Source organism: Falco peregrinus, chromosome 3, assembly GCF_023634155.1.
Source record: "Falco peregrinus isolate bFalPer1 chromosome 3, bFalPer1.pri, whole genome shotgun sequence".
In the NCBI taxonomy this organism is placed as follows: domain Eukaryota; kingdom Metazoa; phylum Chordata; class Aves; order Falconiformes; family Falconidae; genus Falco; species Falco peregrinus.
The window spans coordinates 29345448-29365418 of record NC_073723.1 but is presented as its reverse complement, the minus strand read 5'-3'; the positions used below and the strand labels follow the sequence as shown (position 1 = coordinate 29365418).

Genomic DNA, 19971 nt, shown 5'->3' with positions numbered 1-19971 from the left:
ATTTTATCATTTATGAATTCAACTGAAATTGTTTATCAAAGTACTCATTTTCATTTCCAAAGTAACAGGCCTTTTAAAAAACTAATTTTAACAAAAATGATGGTTCTTTTACTGCCTTTTAAGTTAAAGGGACAACCCCAAAATGTAACTTAATTTTTTTTAATATCAGGAATATTGAGTCTTAACAACCTGCTTTTATTGGAGGATTTATTTAAGTTCCTGTGGGACATTGGATGGTGATAGGAAGCTGGCAGGAAAAATTCATAATCTCACTTGTGTCTGAGGGTGGGTTTGATAAATGTGTTAAAGCTTGTCGTTCTGTACTTAGCTAACTAAGCAGGCTTTCCAAAATCTTGGAATCAAATGTATGTTCGGTCTGGTATTTTTAATAATTGTCAAGTAAAAGACAAGTAGGATTTTTAATATAAAGTCTTTACCTGATCATTTTTCAATCAAAAGGAAATAATTAAGAATGTAAGTACGTATTTTTATGAGAAGTAAACTGAAAACAAGTGTAAAGAGTTATTTGAGTGTTTATCATTGAATTGTGTCTTATATTGGTTATTCTGAGGTGATTTTTAGATAAAATGAAAGGACTGTTTCTTTTAATAGTGCGTGCCAAGTCACAGGAAAATGCATTTCAAGCACGTTTTTAATTAGTGGCATTTTTCTAGCTTTGTGAACGTCAGTGATTTTCCTATTTTATGTATTTTAATTTCCTCTTGAGTATTTTATTATTTGCTTTTCACTTTTTTCATTTACTGAGTTGAAGTTTTGTTCCAGTTGTCTCAACTCCTTTAGTATCAGTTAGCAAATTGTATTAGATAGCTTGGGAGCTTTTATTACAAAGTCCCATGTGAGTATTGTACTGTACAAATAAATCTGTGATAAATTCCAAAACTGCGGGATTGTTGGGTCAAGTTAGGGTGTTGGTGGTAGGGAGTGATTGTGTTTGTCCCAGCTTTTTTATAAGATCTAACCACGGCACACAGGTATGCATTTTTGCAGAAGACTGTGCTTAGATGATTGTATTACAAGCAGTTGATTGATCATCAAATCGTGCAGGATTCTTTCTGTTGATTTTGATGAAATGTATCAGGTTTTTTTCTCCAATGTTTTAAGCCCATTATGATAAATGGAGAAAAAATAAACAGGAAGTCAATGGGACCCTGGTTTACTGTAGAATTATTCTGTTACTTTCTATGGGAAATACCTAAATGTAATGAATCGACTTTTTAATGAAGTGTACAGTTTTGCTCTCTAATAAAATAACCTCAGTAAAACTTAGGGCTCTTTAATTTAGGGTAGTGTGCCACATTTTTCTTAACAATTGAATTCAGGATATTATTAAAAAACTAAAGTTTTAGTAAAATTAGAGCACAGTAGAACTTTGACAAGCTACTTAGTTGGTAGGTCCTATAAAATGTTGCTTAGTAATGACACAGGCAGAGGAGAGCCCTAGAAGGGCATATGCAGCAAACCTACAGAAAAATAATATTCTTGTTCGCTTAGAAAACTTGAGATAATACTATGAAATGTGATGTTCTGTATATGAAGAAATTTGCTTTCAATTAAAAAATGTAAGAAATTTTGTTTCATGCAGCATTATGTAATACATAAAAAAACTTATTACATAGCTCTACAAATAGCCATTCTAGTCTGTATAGTTCTTTAAAAAATTTTGGTAATTTCTCTTTTATGATAAAGAATATTAGAACAGGTGCTGCTTCTTGTATTGGTTTTTCTATCAGACCCTAATGGGAAAAGAATTTGTTCCTGAATGCTCTGACTCTGTTGCAGTAGTAATATACCAAGGTGTGCGTTTGTTTGTTTTTTTTATAGCTGTCATTAAAATAATTTGAAAAAAACAAAACTGAGCAAGAAAACTTAATTGGGTAATTTATGCTCATTCTATATCTCATTCTTGATGCCCTATTCAAGGTTCTTAAGGGGTTTTTGAGGTTTTTTGGATGTGTGTTGGTGCAGTATGTTTTTTACACCTGTGTTAGGTAGAAGTGCACCTAATACACAATTTTCAGGTTTATTGGCTATAGTATCAATGTGACTTGCTTTGGTACTCAGTTCAGAATTTTCCTTTGTTAAAGTAGATATTAGACTTACCACCAGTTGAACTTGACTCAAGCTCATTTTGACATCAGAAGACATTTATCTCACTATTATTCTCGTAATTGATGAATATTTATTTGTGGTTTATTTATTTGTTCTTTTTTTTAAACACTACAATAATTGTAATGGGACCATGAAATCTTGTATGGCTTTACTCATTATGTTTACTTAGGTCTTTCTCCAAAATAATCACAGCAGTGGGAAATTCCCACTTGAATGGATTTCTCATGTACAGAAATATTTGAACTCTGCCCCCCCCCCCCCTTTTTACATTTTTCTTTGCATTTTTAAATGGGGATAAAGAATGATTGATTGACTAATTTCTGACAGTTCTGTAAAATGCAACTTAATGCCTACTTTGTGACCTGCATTGACTATTAAGAAAATTGTTGTGTAAAACATTTCATTTGACGTTGGTAAATTTAGTTACCACGCTTTGCCTGAGAATATTGTAATCTGCACTTGTTACAAATAACACCTATGAACAGCTGAGAAGAGTAAACAAAACCAAACCATAATTTTTTCCTGTTTTTTATTGCATGTGGTAGGCAGCATTTAGAGCTTAGTTAAAAAATTAGTCATTTGCTTAAATATTTATAGATCATGGTGAAGTCAGCTTCTTGTCTTCTAAATGTGAGCATGAATACTTAAAGTAAATCTAAATCTTAAATGAGTGCAATACCATTAACTGCTGTCACGATCTTTTTTTGAATTAGTCTTAAGGATAATTGTTCAGTTTTTTCAAAGACTGTAACATTGCATTAATTAATTTGGGTGTAAGCTATTAAAGCGTGTTTTAAATATATAAAAAGTCATGTTGGTGGGGTTTTTCTCTTTCAGAATAACAAAGACACTAATAGATCAAGATGGTCCCAGTTGGAGGGAGAAACTGCCACCAATCCCAGTTGTCCCAGTTGCTGCTCAGCTACACAGGTGGGATGGAGGAAGCTTTACTCCAGAGAATAAGCCAAGAAGTACTACAGATACCAACAGAGAAGAACAGTTGCAGATGAATCGTATGTAGTTAATGCAAATATATGTAAAAAAAAAATAAATTGAAAAATGGAATACTATTTAATATTGTCAAAGAAACTGCTTTAGAAAATACTTATCAGAAACCTTGTGAAAAGCCAAGTTAGGTGATGGTCATTTATGGGATCGGGTTTAATGTGCTTTGTGGAGCCACAGTTATGATAAATTTTTTAAAGCCAAGTGATGTAGTTTGCAGCATGTAATTTCTGAAGTTACATAAAATAAAAGAAAATATAGCAGAAATACTCATCAGTAGTATATTGAGACCTATAAGTATCAGTAGTTTCCCTGACATCGTACTACAGTTATAACACAGTTTTCTCCAAAAAGCCCACCACCCAAACACCCAACCTTGGTAACATAATGAACTACATAATCTGTAGCTGTCATTTAATTGTCATGAAAGCATTACTCAGCTCTTCAGAATAGAAAGGGTAGACTTGTAGGTGGCTAGTAGTGGTGAAATGGATTATAAAAGAACACTGCTGGTTTTTTATTTATTTTGTTTTTTGTTTTTTTTTAAAGGGATTCTAACTTTGACAGCAGCCATTTAGTAGTCGCCTTTCAAAGATGTTAGTTTAGGTTAGATGGTAGTTTAGGAAACTTTCTTCCTCCTGTTTTTTTTTCCCTTCATTGCAATTCCATTTTTCTCCTCCAGTAAATCAGGTGAAGGAACCTTTCTGATTAATTTTTTATTGACATTAAACATTGTTTTTGCAGAGGCCTTAACTGTATGATTTTTTTTTTCTCAGCTGTTAATTGGTTCCCCTTTGAGTTTTATTTCCTTATAAAGAAAAGTAATGCTGAAGATAATTTCCCCTTAACACATGAGAGGCTGCAATGCATAACTGGGTTGCTGGCCAAATACGTAACAGTGGTAGGTTTATCTGTCCATAATGCATTACTGCAATAGAAAATTGTTTTTCTTTTAAGAAACATGAGGAATGTTATTTAAGCTCAATTAGATTAATAAAAATTTGACCTTACTTTTTAAAATGTCCAGTGGCAGGTATTTTCATTACAGTTTTTGTCACTACCTGTCATTACTGGTTCATCACTCTTAAGGATTGGGCAGCAATTGGGTTCAATTTTTTTTAAAATGAAGTAGAAAACTAGTATGTTGCACAGTTGCTATTAAACAGAAGTGCTTAGCTTGAAAAGCGCTTTTTGTTGTATGGATCGCACTCCAGGCTTTTTCTGTTATTAAAGAATACAACTTGTGGATTTTTATTTCGGTGTGTAACTAACCTATTTAAACCTTTGAAGTAGTAAATTTGTATCTATATAACCTTATCTAATTTTGTTAGGAGAGAGGATTTGAAGATCACATTAGCGAAAAGTACACAGATAAGTGGCTCCTGAGAACACTTGTGATTGTGTTTGGCCTGTTAGGAAAGTTAACAAAACTGACCATCACTGCCTTCATGAAGTGTGCTCTGTGGCATGTTGTTGCAAAACGTGCCTCAGTCTATTTCAAATAGTGCACTTTGGTTAGGTTTTGTTTTTAGAAATACTAAGTGAAGACCGTGTAACGAGTTTCTCGACTGAAGTGTGACTCTAAGGTTGTGGTTGCCTTCTCATGCCGGTACTAAGTCAGTGGGACCTGACAGTGATAGCTTGCACTGGAAGCATGCCAGCAATGTTCGGTCAGTCCTTAAACCTTACTGTGGGCTGACACTTTTTTTGCAACAATTGTCTGTTGTTTTTTGTATGTATTACAAGTTGAGTTATAATTTAGTTGTGTTTCTAGCATAAATCTGTTCTAGTTTCACGTCACTAACTTTATTTTTTCCCCAAGTCCACATGTAGTTTTCTGGCATGGGGCACTGCCATGTTTTCATAAAAGAATTCACTGACTTTAATTACTGGTTAAAATTATCTGATTATATACAGTGTTTAAAACCTGAAGCTTGGCAAGGGACTTATATTCTTTAGCAAGGTACAAAAAGTAGATTTTTCCATTACGTTTACTTAGAGCTATGTTATTAATCATTGCTTGCTCACAACGGAGACACGAAACAGCGGTCAGGATTGGTTTTCCAGTGCAAACATAGCTATGATTGCAGTCTAACCCAGAAGCATATGCAACAAATGTTGTGGAGTTTAGTAGGAAAACCAATTATGGAAGAACCCAGTTATCGGCTAAAAAAAGTTTAGTTATGTGTTTCAGGTTCCTCAAAACCTCTTTTATAAATAGTTATTAACAGAATATTACTGGTGTATCACCAACCCCTGCTGATGTGATGACTTGTTTGTCGTCGTCAGTTTAGCATAGTAATTGTGATAGATAGCTGCTTGCAGAAAGAATACTAGATCAAATTATGGCTGTCTTGGTGTGATGGTGGAAATCTAGAAGGCCTTTAATCCTGCTGATTAAATCACCACCATTGTAAATAAAACTAGTATCTTAGTGGAGATAGTCATTCTTTACCAGACAAAGGGGCAGGTGGAAGGAGGTGAAGGTGTAGAGCTGTCTGTTGGCATTCCCCTTATTTTCAGCAAAGTAATTACCCTGCTGCATGGGGAAATACGTGTTGTGCCAAATGTAGATATGTTAGTTTATGCCTTTCTTAGAGCAGCAGGGAGAATCTGGGACACAAACAACAATGCACAGACTGATAAAGATACTTCAGTTACCAGGCATTTATTCTTAGTCTGGGTAGATTATTCAGATACCTCTAATGAACTGACCTTCTTATGTAACACTGTGATCCTTTTGTAACGTAGGTGAGAAAGCTGAGGAGAAGTTCAAGACATTAAAAAATGAAGGGAATGATTTTGTAAAAAAGGGTAAATACGAAGAAGCTGTAAATAAATACAGTGAATGCATGAAGTTAAATACCGAGGAATGTACAATCTACACTAACAGGTAAAGGTCCAAAATCTAACACCACTTTGTGAGATAACAAGAGTTGTATTTTTCTCTCTGCAAATAGAGATCCTTTCAGTCACTGTGGTAAAAAAAAATATCTTTTTTTTTACCACTTGATGAGTGTTTCCAATAAAAAAAATTGATTTTTTTTTTTTTTTTTGAAACTGTGTTATTTTCCAAGGGGAACAAGTATTAATGTCACTGATACAGATCTTTAAATCTTTATATAAATAGAGTAAGCAATAGTAAAAGTTCTAATTAGCATAGCATTTTGCAGCATTTTTTGAGAATATTGGTATGATTTTAATTAAAAACTAACATGCAGTGGCAGTATCTCAAATATGAAGACTAATAATTCAGAGAAAATGTACATTTTGAGAAAGTGAAAGTAGGAACACAGTCATACAACAGCATTATTTTAAAGGTTGACCTAATTCTGCAGCATAATTCTTTATGCTGTAATCTTACCAGCTTTCACAAACTAAGAAGGATTTGATTAGGCCAGCACTTGAATAGGAGACTTCCAAGTAATAATTAGGTGCAGAAAGCATTATTGCTTATTTAACTTAGAGCACATTTTTAGCCAGAATGGACGTATAAAATCCATACTATATCAGGCCTTGTACTCTGATATTACACCTGCATAGGCTTTGCTTTTAAAATACTTAACGTATCTGCCTTACTTCGAGCACTAGTCATATGTGATTTTTGACTTTTATTGCAGGAATTGGCCCTCTTTAAATCCATCCAGTGATGTCATTAATACTTACTGGTTTTGATGTACTTTAAAAAATACCACATTGAGACTGAATTGTGTGAAGTATTGTAGTTAACATTTATAAGTCAGATGCTGTTGGCACTACAGTACTGTAGAATTTACTTATATTGCAGTGTATTCTGTTTTTCTGTGTTAGAGCTCTCTGTTACTTGAAACTGTATAAATATGAAGAGGCTAAGCAGGATTGTGATCATGTTCTTCAGATAGAAGATTCTAATATTAAAGCTTTTTATAGAAGAGCACTAGCGTACAAAGGATTACAGGTGAGGAAAAAGAACATAGCAGGTATTCTTAAGCACTTCTAAACTCGCTTATCCTCTTCAAAGGCAATCAGGTAGTTGCAGTCGATGAGTGAATACAAAGTATGCAGTGCTGATGATTTACTATTTTGTAGAGCATTAGGCACACATAAAATATTGTATAAATACTTTTGCAACATAAAAACCTGCATGTTGACTTGTAATAATTTGAGAAAATACAAAAATATTGTAATAAATGAGGCTTGACTGGAGATAGGTTAAGCAAGTTTCTGTTCTAATGTTCTAATATTCTTCTGGGTACCCTGGTCTGTTTTTTCTGTCAAGGTGTTTATTATACCTTTGCTGATGATAAATGGATTCTCTCCAAGTTGGTCTTCATCTGTCCAGACTGAAATTGCAGGCCGTCTTTTGGCATCTGCTCATATTTGAGTGCTTGTCATATTGAGCCAGGGGTTTAATTATCTTCATTTTCTCCCTCTTCCTTCTGTTACAAACCTTTGCCAGTAATCTACTTTCTCACTCTTTGAACAGTGCCCGTACTCAACCTTTTCCTTTCCATCTACACAGTGGGTGGTGGTGACTGTATTGTGCTCATCTTACGCACAGTTTTTTGAGTATCCTTTTACCCGATTGTCATAAATGCAGACTTAACATTGCTTATATCCATCTTGATTGTGACTACAAATCTCTATAAAACTACAAATCATCATGTTCCATCCTGTTGGCTCCCCTTCTTCAGTGATACCAGTTGGCCCCTACACTTTCACAGCAATCCTTACTCTGCCTGTCAGCTTTTACCTGGTGTTAAGTCATCAGCTTCTCACTTCTGTTGGCTCATGATGGCAGCTGTTACCTACTTTGTATTACATTTTACAGGTGTCTTTAAACAAGCATCTTAAGTGTTTTCTCCCATGTTGCTCTTTGTAACTGGAGGCAATAACTCCAACCGTCCACCAAGTTTGAGCAAGTGTCCATCAAATGAATAGTTACCTCAGACCTCCATTATGTTTGATGCCTTTAACAAAAAACTACCTGATTGTGTCTCAGCTAACAGATTGCCTGAGGACAATGTGTTTGTGCTTGGTAGTGTGCTAGCCTGCTCTCATTCCGTGTTATAATTCCAGATGCAAGTAGCAGGAACCACGGGATCTTTTGTTCGTGATAAATTTGTTCCTCTGTTACAGGAGCTATGAAATTTTGAAAGTTTGCTTTGATTAATTTTCAAAGGTGAAGTGTCTTAATTTTATGTAAAATCTTTTCTGTAACTGTACCAAGCTACCTGGTATTAATAATTTGTAACCTTACATTGTTGAAGCTGATAAAAAATGAGTAAAAACATGAGCAAAGTGATTCTACCAAAAAAGGGAGATTACATACTAGTGAAGAATGTAAAGAATTGGAGAAATAACTCTGCTTTTTTTAATACCCTAGAAAAAAAATACTATTTTTGTATTATCGAAAACATAACCTGAAACACACTGTTCATAGATTCCTTCAGACCAGTCTGACCTGGGGACTCCCAAAATGTTTTGTTGTCATTGGATTTAATGCCTTCACTATTGCTAATTCCAGGGATGTGAGTGATTCATAAAACCAGAAAAAGCAACAAAAGTCATTGGAGGCTGACAGATGACCGTAATGAAAAATTTCAAGAGCTAAAAGCATGTAGTTTGGCAGACCTAACTAAGCTGGGAAGTGTTATTTGTGTATAAATATCCAGATACTTAACCACAAAAGCTGCAGTGGAATTTAATTAAGTAAATGAGGGTTTTTTTAAATAGATTTACTGAGATGCAGTTAAGGGAAGATCAGTAAAAAGGTTGTGCTTGTGTGATGAATTAGGCCTGTAACATAGGACACAGGACTTCAGACTGCATCTCCTACAGCTGATAGTCCGGTCTCTTGCTTTGCATACAACCACCTTGCATGATTTTTGTTGAGAAGTCTGGCAGGCTGCAGTTAAATCCAGAAGGGTTAGTTGTTTGCTGACCCTTGTGATTGTTTTCAGAATCTTTTTTCCTGTAGTTGTGAATCTTCACATCTGTAATTCAGATGGTTTAGCTTAATCAGAAGCTGTTTTCTGATGGAAGCAATCTGCCCCCTTTCTGCATTCATTTGCTAAGGCTAAATAATTCTAGTTCTCTTACACTTCTTTCATGATAGAGTAGACTTCAGTTCACTTACAGACTTGCTGCAATGTCTGCACCTTGAATACTGGTCATCAGTATTGAACAAAACACCGTGTAGCAAAAAGAATATGAGTGACTTATACACTAATGTTTTTATTACAGTTGAAATGCTGAAGAAGTACCTCAGCTGGAAAATGAGGAATTTTTTCATGATGATATGCATGACTTAAGAGTCATTATCACTAACCTTATGATAGTGCTTGGGAACAGAAGAAATATTAGGTCCCTCGCACAGAGAGATCATGTTGACCTTTTACTATCTGCATGGTCTTTTACTGTTTACTGCTACATTTCATTCTTATTTTTGATGCTCCATCCCTCAAGGTGTCTTGATTTTTCCATGTGATATTCCAGTCTTCCTCAGAATTGATACTATTAACTTTTGTCTCCAGAAAATTTAGTCTAAAAACCTCATAATTTCTAATGTCAAAATTTGAAATAAAAACATGAAACAAATGACAAGACTGATGATGGAGGAACTGTGTCCTAATGCCACTCTGTCGCTGCATTTGTCCTTCTAATCCTGTTAATCCCAGAGTTCGTAACATAATCGCAATCTTCTGAAGTATTACCAAAAATTTCCCTTCTCAAACTGTAAGAAATGGACTGTTGGATTGAAGTACAGGAAGATTAGGTGTATTTTTAATTTAAGCTTAATTAACTCTTTTATTGGCAAAGCAAGTATGCAAACTGTTGATGGACACACATTATATTAATCTTGAAGAAGTGTTAAACTGTAAGCAATTATGCTTGAAAGCAGCAATGTTCAATAATCAATTCTTTGATACAGGGAATATGTTTCTCAGAATAAATTATGTCATATTACATATTTAATATAGAAATATTTAGTTGCAAAATATGAAGTCAAACTCACCCTCAGTTTCCTTGTTTCCCTCTAATGAAATTGCACTGGCTGTATTTGGATTATTTTTGTCTACTTTACTGTAAAGATCCTAGCATTTTTATTTTTTTTAATTCTAAAGGACAGTATGGTAGTTCAAATTTATTTTTCTAGTGGTGTGCTTATGAAAAAATTATATTCCCTTCTACTTACAGAATTATCAAGCCAGTGTTGATGATTTCAACAGAGTGCTTCTAATAGATCCAAACATTCTTGAAGCAAGAAAGGAACTAGAGGAGGTAACCCAGCTGCTCAATCTTGACAGCAGCACTGTAGCTGGCCATCAGCAAAAGCAAAGGAAGAAAATAACCATACAAGAGGTATACCTGTTCATTTTTAAAAGCAGGCATTACAGAAGCAACAGACTTGAAGAGATAATATTAAAGTTTTTGTTTTGCACTTCATAGCTCTATGGTTTTTGGGGGTGGAGTTGTATTTTTTGTGTAATTTTGAGGATCTACTGGGGGATTCTTGCATGTGACGTGTTCAGTGTCTATATACGTTCTATAGTAAAGCGTGGGCTGCTTTGAAGTGTATGCAGAACCACGGCAGAAATGGAGAAAGTACATTTAGATGGCACTACAGTTGAGGACACGCTCTTTGTAAACAAAAATTGGTTAGACTTTGAAATACCTGTTTTACAGAATATGGCTGACAAATAGCAGGTTTACTTTTCAGGGCTGTGCTACTCAGGAATCCTCTGGGGCAGTGCTGGCAAAGGTTCATTGTCAGCAGGCGTGCTGGCTGTTCGGCGCTAGTAGTAAAGTTACTGCTCTGAAGAGTGAAATCCTCCTTTAAAGAGCAAGAGTATGGGTAAAACATCTCTAGGATCTTATAAAAGAAACGTGTGGTGTAGTGTTATGTAATGGATCAAAATGTTAGCCTTGAGAGTTCTGGGTAGAATTAGGCAGTAAAAGGATTTTCTCAGTCATCTGATATTTTTGGATTGTAGCTTTGCTGATTTTTCAAGAATGTTTGGGGTTTTTTCCCCTTTTCATTTAAAAATATATACTTAAATTACATAGTTCCCAGTCTGTACAGTGATACTGTAATTTGATAATATAATTTCGAAATAGTGGCATAATGGAAACTGCAGTTATTAATACAGAAACAATGTGTTTTATTGAAACACTTCACACTGTCACGAGTTCATGGGATTTTATGTAACTGGTGTGAGTCGGGTATAGCGTTAGTTAAGCTCAGAGCTGTGACAAACAAAGGGACCTGGAGAGTGTTTAGGGCAGGTTTGGGAAGTGACTGCATTGTTCAGGGGCCAGCTAACTACATTACTGGCAGTGGTAATTTTTCTGGGGGTGGGGCAGGAAGCATTTATGTTTGCTGTCGTAATTACAGCTGCCCCCTTAGACAGCCTGTCTTAACTGCTGTAGTACAAGGTAGTTCCATGAAAACAGACTGCAAAGAAAAGTAAGGCAAATTAGAAGCTGGAATTTATCATCATTACTCCATTTTAATCAAGCTATAATTATATAAAAGACAGTCAGGATTTCTCTCTTGATACTAAGGATTGTTGAAAAACAGAGAATATCTATAAGCACAATGCAGTATTTTCTACAAATGAACTAAGCTAGTTCCCCTGTACTATGTGACACCATATCTTCAGACTTTTTGAAACACTTGGCATCCTTTGAGGAGACCCTGTTCAGTGAGTTTTAGTCAGTTTATACTAATTCCACAACTCGTGGTAGCTTGAAATAGCTTTTAGCAAATGTAGTTTGAACCCACGGTTAATTTTCTAGCGACTGATTCATGAAACTTGATACAGGCTGGAAATTTGGGAAAAGTTAAGTGGGTATTTGGGCAGTCAGAGCATGCTGAGCTTTCTCATTCCACGGCAAGACTCAAACCAGCAACCTGATAGAGCTGCTGTACACCTGTATGATTCTGAAGGCGCAGCAGTAAAGTGAAACGTGGATATCTGGTGATTTGACTTCAGTTCTGCTTGATTTCTGCAACTTCACATCTAGAATATATGTACAGTCCCCCTTGGCTTTCTGCCAGCGGTCTTCAGTTGCCTGTCAACAGTGGAGGGCCAAGCAGTGAAAGGAAGTGTAAAATACATACTTTTGACCACAAGCCTTTAAAGATGAATTAGAGAGTTACTGTTCTGGGGGGGAAGTATAGCAAAAGAACATAGGTGCCTTTCTTTTACGAAGAGTAACATACTAACTTTTAATTTAATGATGTTATTAAGGGATATATATATGCATGCAGTTTATGAAGCTTCAGGTTATCTACATGTCCACATGAAAACGATTTGTTGCCATTTTCTTTGTGAAGGTGACTGATGAACAGGAAGAGGGACAGCTGGCTACATCAGAAGATGTGACTGATGGCGTTACTTCTAAAGAAGCAGTTCAAAAGAGTGTGCCACTGAAGCCCTCTGAGAAGCTGTGTATTTCTGAACCATCTAATGCTTACGACTTTGGTCAGATTTTAAACGCAGTGAATGCCAATAAGGATAAAGCTGCTTGTGCAGATCTTTTAACACTTACTGATCCAAAAAAATTGCCAGTGCTGCTAAGTAACAAACTTGAAGGAGAAATCTTTCTGATTTTTATCGAGTCATTGGAATATTATGTAGTTGGGAAAGATCCTGGCCTTGTATATCAGCACCTTTTCTACTTGAGCAAAGCGGAAAGATTTAAGGTAAGAACCTAGGTTGAATGTGTATTTAAGTTGCACAGAAACCTACAGGAAACGGAACACTTGATTTTGTATCTGTCAGGTACTACGATTTTCAATCAGCTTGTGCTAATTATAAAATCTGTTTTTTTCAGGTGATGCTGGCTCTTCTTAGCAAAACCGAAAAAGAACAGGTTCAAAAACTGTTTGATTTACTTGCAGAAAACCAGAATAATCAGTACTCTCTGGAAGATCTTGAGCGCCTTAAAAAGGTTTATGAACTTCAAGAAGTTAAAGTTTGTTGATTGCATGCATATCGTTCATGTTCATAAGGTGGATGTATGAACTGTGCAGACTTGCATGGGTTGAAGTGGACTGTTGGATTTTATTTTGTTTTGACAGCATATGCACATTTAAAACTTGCTGCTCGTTGTTTTTCTTGTAGTTGTATCCATTTTTAATCCTAGAATTTAATGCATGTCTTTGCGTTCCATAACAGAGTTCATGTTATTTGGCAAGTGATGTTATTTAGACTGTTTTAATTGAATATATTAAAACGTTTTACAGTATATATAATTAATGCGAAATATCTTGATGGTACAATAGATAATACTTTTTTTAGTCATCACTTGTTACATCATTGTGTGAGTTGTATGTTCTTGTGATAAAGAAGTGTCTTCAAGATAAACGGGTCAGTTAGCAATAGCTTTGCTAAAACAAGTTTACAGAAAGTATTAACCTTTCTCAGATACTAACTGCTGCAGGCTATCTGTTTCATTACTGTCCCTGTTCTATACAAAACAGATTCAAATATTTCTGGTGCAATACAGCTTAGCAACAAAGGTGAAGGAATATTACATTAGCTTGTCATGGAACACTTTGAATTAAAATAATTTAATAAATAGGTATCTTTTTTACATGATTAACAAGCGAGTAATTTTTAGTGCACAGAGAATTATTTTTTTTTCTCTGTGTGTGTAAGGACTGCTGATTTGCATGGCTTTTGAAGTGACAGTGGTAAAGAGGAGGACAAGTGGCTGCACCTACTAATAAAAATGTTTAACTCTTAGTTTTGCAATCAGATTATTTAAAACACCGGCTATTTCAGTCTACAGACATGTTACAAAGCTAAAACAAGCGTGGGGTGGACAAGTATGGGTTTTTTTTAATTATTATTTCAGGCAGTACTTTGTGTTTTATATGTGATTCTGACAAAGCTCCTTGTTATCAAGGTGAAGTGTTTAAATTTTTCAAATACCCTGTTGCCTTCCTTGCACTTGTGATATAACTGTATATCAAACTCGCTAGCACTGCAGAAATATCATTAAGAATGTTGTTCTAATGAAATATTCTCAGGTGTATATTAATTAAAAAAATAAAGTGGGTTTTTTTTTTTTCTTGAGCAGTACAATTATGGATTCTCCTTTCTGGTTCTACATGCAATTCTGACATGTAGATTATGAGTTACTATCTTTCCCAGGGCAGTGCCTGCCCCTGCCGTGCCTAGGCCCTTGGGTCCCCCTGTTTTGAAAAACTGTCTTTTTAATCTGTCTGTGCTCTGCCCTCAGCATTTATCACACTCTTCAGTCTCCCTCTGCCCTCCGTAAGCATCGCCTCTTCTGCTTGGTCACCAGGTTGAGCGGCTCTGCCAGTCAAAAGCAAGACTATTGAGCAGGTGGCTTTCTGTGTGGCTTTGGTGGAAACACAGGTGCCCAGATTCAGTAAGAGTGGACAAAAAGGGGGAGTGGGGTGTGTGTCTGTGTGTGTGAGATCTGTTTTGTTTCATTGGTAATTGCTTTTTACATCCTTCTGAGAATGAAGCATTTCCACTTTAGAAGAGGGCAGGAGGCTCTCAGATGGCATAACCCACCTTTCTGGCAGGGAAAGCCAAACCACAGCGCAGTATTACTCCCTCGGGCTTTTCAGTCAGCACCTGAGCATTAACACACACAAAACCTAGACCATAAACAAACCAAAACCAATACAAAAAGCCTGCTTCAGGAAGAGAGCACTGGTTAGGTGATTAGGAACAGCCGAGAGAAGTGTGGTCCCAAAGTGGCAGTGAGCTGGCCAGCCCCAACACAGCACAGGTAACTGTACAGGCAAGCTAACAAGGCTCGCAGTGACAGATTTGCTCGCAGGTACAAATCCCTGTTTTTCACACACGTGGAGGAAGAGCAAGTTTCTTTTTGTAACAGAACAGAAGGTTAGTGCCTGGGGAACAGACCATGCTGAGGAACAGGAGTTTGCACTGATGGTATTTTCATGCCTTCAAAACATTTTTGAGATTTCTAGGAGATGCCAGCTCCAGGCTGAAGAGGTGCAGTTGTCCAAAGGGCAACAGTATGAGGTGTTGTGAGGGATGAATGTCATCTTGGCACAGTTGCTTTGCTGGGCAAAGAGCTGATTTACTGCCACAGCCTCACCACCATGTTTTTTTTACCCTTCCTGCGTAGTGGTGCAGGCAGCAGAAACTGGTGAGAACCCAGTTACTGGCAAACCACACTCTTTGCTCTTATGTGGGAAGTTTTTTCCGCTGATCAGAACCTGCTCTGCTTTATGTCATCCAGCTGCACAAATAAAGGGCTACTCTTTCTGGCTGCCAGGCCTTTCAGAAGCATGCAGAGGGAAGCATTCAGGCTTGTTTGTTACAATAAACAAAATAGGTATTTTTGACCAACAGGGAACAAGACTCCTCTGCCACTTGTAAATCAGGATTTATGACCTGTGTCGGTGTAACTGCTCAGTCCCCGCACACTGCAGCTACCCATGGGACAAAGGGCGGCCAGCTGGGACTCGAAGTGGGGTATCAAACCCCAGTGGCTGGATGAAGGAGCATTAAATGTCACTTACAGGTAAGTACTCCCTCGTTCTCTGGGTCTCTGCCTGTGCAGCACTGTTCACCAGCCCACTGGGATGTAACATGTTTCAGTGTGAGCCGCAGCCTCCAGCTGCACCAGTGCAGGGCACCGGTGTCATTTCCTTACAGCCCTGTGCTATTTCTCAGTTGCTGCTTGCTAAATGCCACCCTCGGAAATAAATTCAGCAACACGAGAGTGGTTTTGCTAGTAAGCTTGAGGGATTATAGAGGGGTAAAGCGCTCGCTGCACAGAATGGTGTGTATAGAAGTATCTTGATCACACAGCCCATGAGGAAAGGGTAGCTTGAGCCATATAAACCCCCTCAGCACTGGTCTGGTGCCTAAACCCAACCTCTCTAGGTGGTTGTGGAGTTTCATGTCCTTATTGTGACGACAGTAAACAGTAAGTCCTTTTGTCAAACTGGCAGGACCTGGTGAAAGGAGAGCTGTGTCTTCACTTGTTGGTTTTGCCCACCAAAATGATTTCTGCCAGTACCTGGTGTGTAGGCAGGTGCTGAGGCAGTCACATCCCAAAGCCACCTAGTTACCTGTCCTGGCACACGAGGGAGGTGCAACAGCAGGTTCGTGCTTGCAGCAGCATGAAGCTCAAACACAAGGAGGCTGGGTTTTGTGCCAGGCAGATGCATACGTGTTCCCTCTGCTGCCTGATCCAAAACATGCCAAGGGAAGCCCAGTGCAGCAGTTCGATCACGTTTCAGGTATCAGCCTGGAGGCTGGCAAGGGGATGACGCTCTTACTCTGCTGTGCTCCCAGGAACTTCACCTCTTTCACCTGCCCCACTGCTGTGGTTTAACCCCAGCCAGCGCCTAAGTACCACGCAGCTGCTTGCCCCTTCCACCTCCGGTAGGATGGAGAGAACTGGGAAAAAGGTAACAGCCTGTGGGTTGAGATAAGAACAGTTTAATAATTGAAGTAAAATATACTACTACTACTACTAATTGGAATGAAAAGGGAGATAACAAGGAGAGAAATGAAACACCACAAAACCCTACAAGTCTGTGGCACAACACAGTTGCTCAGCATCTGCTGACTGATGCCAAGCCAGTCTCTGGGCAATGATTTCCCCCCACCCAAGTCCCCCTGGTTTATATACTGACCATGGCATTCTACATGGTGTGGAATATCCCTCTGGCTAGTTGGGGTCACCTGTCCTGGCTGTGTCCCCTCCCAATTTCTTGTGCCCCTCCAGCCCTCTTGCCAGCAGGGCATGAGGAGCTGAGAAGTCCTTGAGTTAGTATAAACGCTACTCAGCCACAACTAAAACGCCAGAGTGTTATCAACATTATTCTCATACTAAATCCAGAATACAGCACTACACCAGGAAGAAAATTAACTCTATCCCAGCCAAAACCAGGACACCCACGGTTCCCACGGAGCATGCAGTTACATGAAACAGCTGGGAGCTGGCACTGGGGCCAGAAGTGTCACACAGGAGCTTTGCACACAGGTCTGTTTGTCTGCGTCACTTGGCAGCGCTCTCATTCTCTGACACAGGACACTGCTGAGGAGCGGCAGGACGGATCTGCTCGGCCGTACAGTCCCCCTCCTCTGGGGTTCCCACGTGCCGCTGAAGTGCCAGCTCGGTGCTGTCCTGACACCCAGGCAGTGCCCAGCCCCGCCTGTGGCTGCCCCACTGCAGCTTCCTGTGCGTCACGAGAGCTGGGAGGTGGAAGCTCGGGTTCTCTGTGCAGAAGTGAATCTGAACAAGGTCACATGGCGGCCCCCCTGCAAAGCTAGAAACAGACTTTGTCTACCTTGAACACTGTGTTTTCCTGCCCTAGGTGGACTGCAGCTCTCAGCTTGGCATCTCTGCAGCTCATCCCTGTCCCCAGCCGGCCTCCAGCAGCAGCAGCAGGGCCTTCGTCACCCAGAAGGGCCAGAAACCAAACTCGGGGAATCAAGAAGTGACACAAAAGGAAAAACAAACGAAGCATCAAGTTTTGCATGGTAAGAGCAGCCTGCAGCAGGCAAGGCCAGCAGCTCTGGAAGCAGAGGGTAGGGACCAGCACAGACATCAGGGCCGGGAGCGCACAGCTGGGCACGCTCACCAATGAGCACCTGTCTCTACACCTGCGGCTGTGGTGCATCCCTCCCTGTACCCCCGGGTGCCTGCACAGCAGCCCCCCACCAAGGCCAGAAAAGCTATCACAAAAATCACAAACTCTTTCTGAAAAGTTGTTGCAATCTCTGTCCTTTCTCGTTATTTGCTTCCTTGTGGAAAAGAGAAATACAATACACACACACACACAGGTCTATAAAAAATATATATAAAACCTGGCTCCTCAGAAAACACAACTGTGTGTGTTTTCTTACTATGACACCCAAGTTGGATCTTGACTCTGAAACAACCTCAAAGACAACTCTATTGCTGCCCTAATACCCAAAGGCACTTTAAAATACCCCTGTTTCAATCTAATTAAGTCCATCAGATTGCTGTGTTATTCTGTTTTAGCAATAACTTGTCTGAATTTGAACCAGCCCATTTTGTCTGAGACAAGGAGGAGGTCTAGAGGCAGGCACTCACAGAAGCTCCTTCAGCACAGCCCCACGGGTTCCCTTCAGTGCCACAGGATGCACCACACAATCTAGTTCCTCTGGCAGAGGACCCTTTCTACAAGCACAGCCCAAAGGGGGAATGCTGCTGCGCACTGAATTCCAGCTCGGGTAAAAAGGACCGATGTGTCCTGGCCAGGACTTGTCCCAGCATCTTTTCCAGTTAATATCTTCACAAGATGGTTTCATAACCCCACAGAGGCTGTTCCGCCTTCTCAATGGTTTCTTTATGGCAGCATTCAAAACCTTGCAGGAAACTTCACATCTGCTTGGAAGGATGTTGCAAGACCTTATGCGTGACCTGGTAGACACTTGCCAAATTCTCCTCTTTGGGGTCCAGGAGACTGCCTACAAGTCACACCACTCATTGTCTAGAACACTGGCAATAAACTACCCCTAGAAGTATGGCCTCTTTTGCTTCTCTCCAGGGAAGTATTTTACGGCTGTTGTTTTGTACAACTACAGAAGGGAAGATGCCAACGCATCCCGGGGCAGAGGAAGCTGAACAAGTTACTTTGCAAATTCAAGGCAAGAGCATTTGATAGCATTGTTAAGCCTCTGCACACCTCCGCACGGTAACAAGGTGGTGCTGGCAGGAGGGGATGCTGACAGTGCTGCAGGACCCGCGGCGCTGCAGCCTTCTTGCACGCACAGGGCACAGGCTTGTCCTGGCCTACTACCGGCAGCAGTGGCCGTTGCCAGGAGAGCTGGTGGCATTGCATTCTGCCCGTGCAGCTGACCGGGAGAGCTGGTGGCATTGCATTCTGCCCGTGCAGCTGACCGGGAGAGCTGGTGGCATTGCATTCTGCCCGTGCAGCTGACCGGGAGAGGTCCTCTCAGGGAAGCTGGTCAGGGGGATTTTTGGAGCAACGTTACAGCTACTGACTTGCATGCGCAGGAGCGGCACGTGGTGCTCCCTCCTTTGGGGGACAGCAGCCTTGGCAGCAGAGGCAGCATTCAGAGGCAAGTGGAACAGCACGAGACCGTGTCCCTTCCGGGGGGGGGATCTGGAAGCTCTTCATTTGACATCACATTCACCTATCTGCAGTCTATACCTTCAGTGTATGTCTCACATCCTTGATATATGATCCTATGAACAGCAATCAACCAAATCCAACCAAAAATCCAAACTTTCCTTTCTAAACCTTATTACCTTTCTTCTTTTCTGCTCAGTACCCTTTCTGCCCTCTTCCTGATACAATCTGGCCTCAATACAAAAGAATGTATTTTAACTAGACCTTTTCATAGCCTAGGACCTGGTATTACGGGTTTGACATTTTTTGCTGTTTCTTTTTCAGTGAAGCAACAAAAATTTTTCCCCTAAACACCTAAATCAAGTGAACTTTTTTTTAGGAAATAATTTTTTTCATTAACTCAGTTAATATTTTTCAACCATCTGCCTGAGTTATCCTTGTAAACCATTATTACCCATGAAAGCAATGGCATTACTAAGTAGGCAACTACTTAAATTAATTTGCATTTGCATATCAAAATGACTGGGAGACATAAGCCAGTCAAAAAATGTTTACATATCCATAATCATCTCACACACGCAAGTTTGTGACATTGATTCAATGAAAGGAAGGGATGTACGAGTCCAGATGCTTTACTACAAAAAGCATACGCAAAAACATCAGGAGGAAGGCTTTTATAACAGTTTTTATCTATTTAAACTTGTAACTATCTCAAGTACTCTCTAATGGAACAGATGTTAAAATTAATTTCCTCTTGAGAT

At 39.1% G+C, this 19971-nt stretch overlaps 1 protein-coding gene across 4 annotated transcripts in view; it reads left to right on the top strand.

Moving 5' to 3' along the window:
- The window catches only part of SPAG1 (sperm associated antigen 1), a 45151-nt gene extending 30952 nt beyond the window's left edge, over nt 1-14199 (top strand). For all 4 annotated transcript variants that reach the window (XM_055798737.1, XM_027777689.2, XM_027777690.2 and 1 more), the window contains 6 exons: nt 2968-3143; nt 5887-6028; nt 6946-7072; nt 10315-10479; nt 12458-12826; nt 12958-14199. In XM_055798737.1, the coding sequence (XP_055654712.1) occupies nt 2968-3143; nt 5887-6028; nt 6946-7072; nt 10315-10479; nt 12458-12826; nt 12958-13107 (1129 nt within the window). In that variant the 3' untranslated portion in view covers nt 13108-14199. The remainder of the gene's footprint in view (nt 1-2967; nt 3144-5886; nt 6029-6945; nt 7073-10314; nt 10480-12457; nt 12827-12957) is intronic.
- Nucleotides 14200-19971: the final 5772 nt, after the last annotated feature.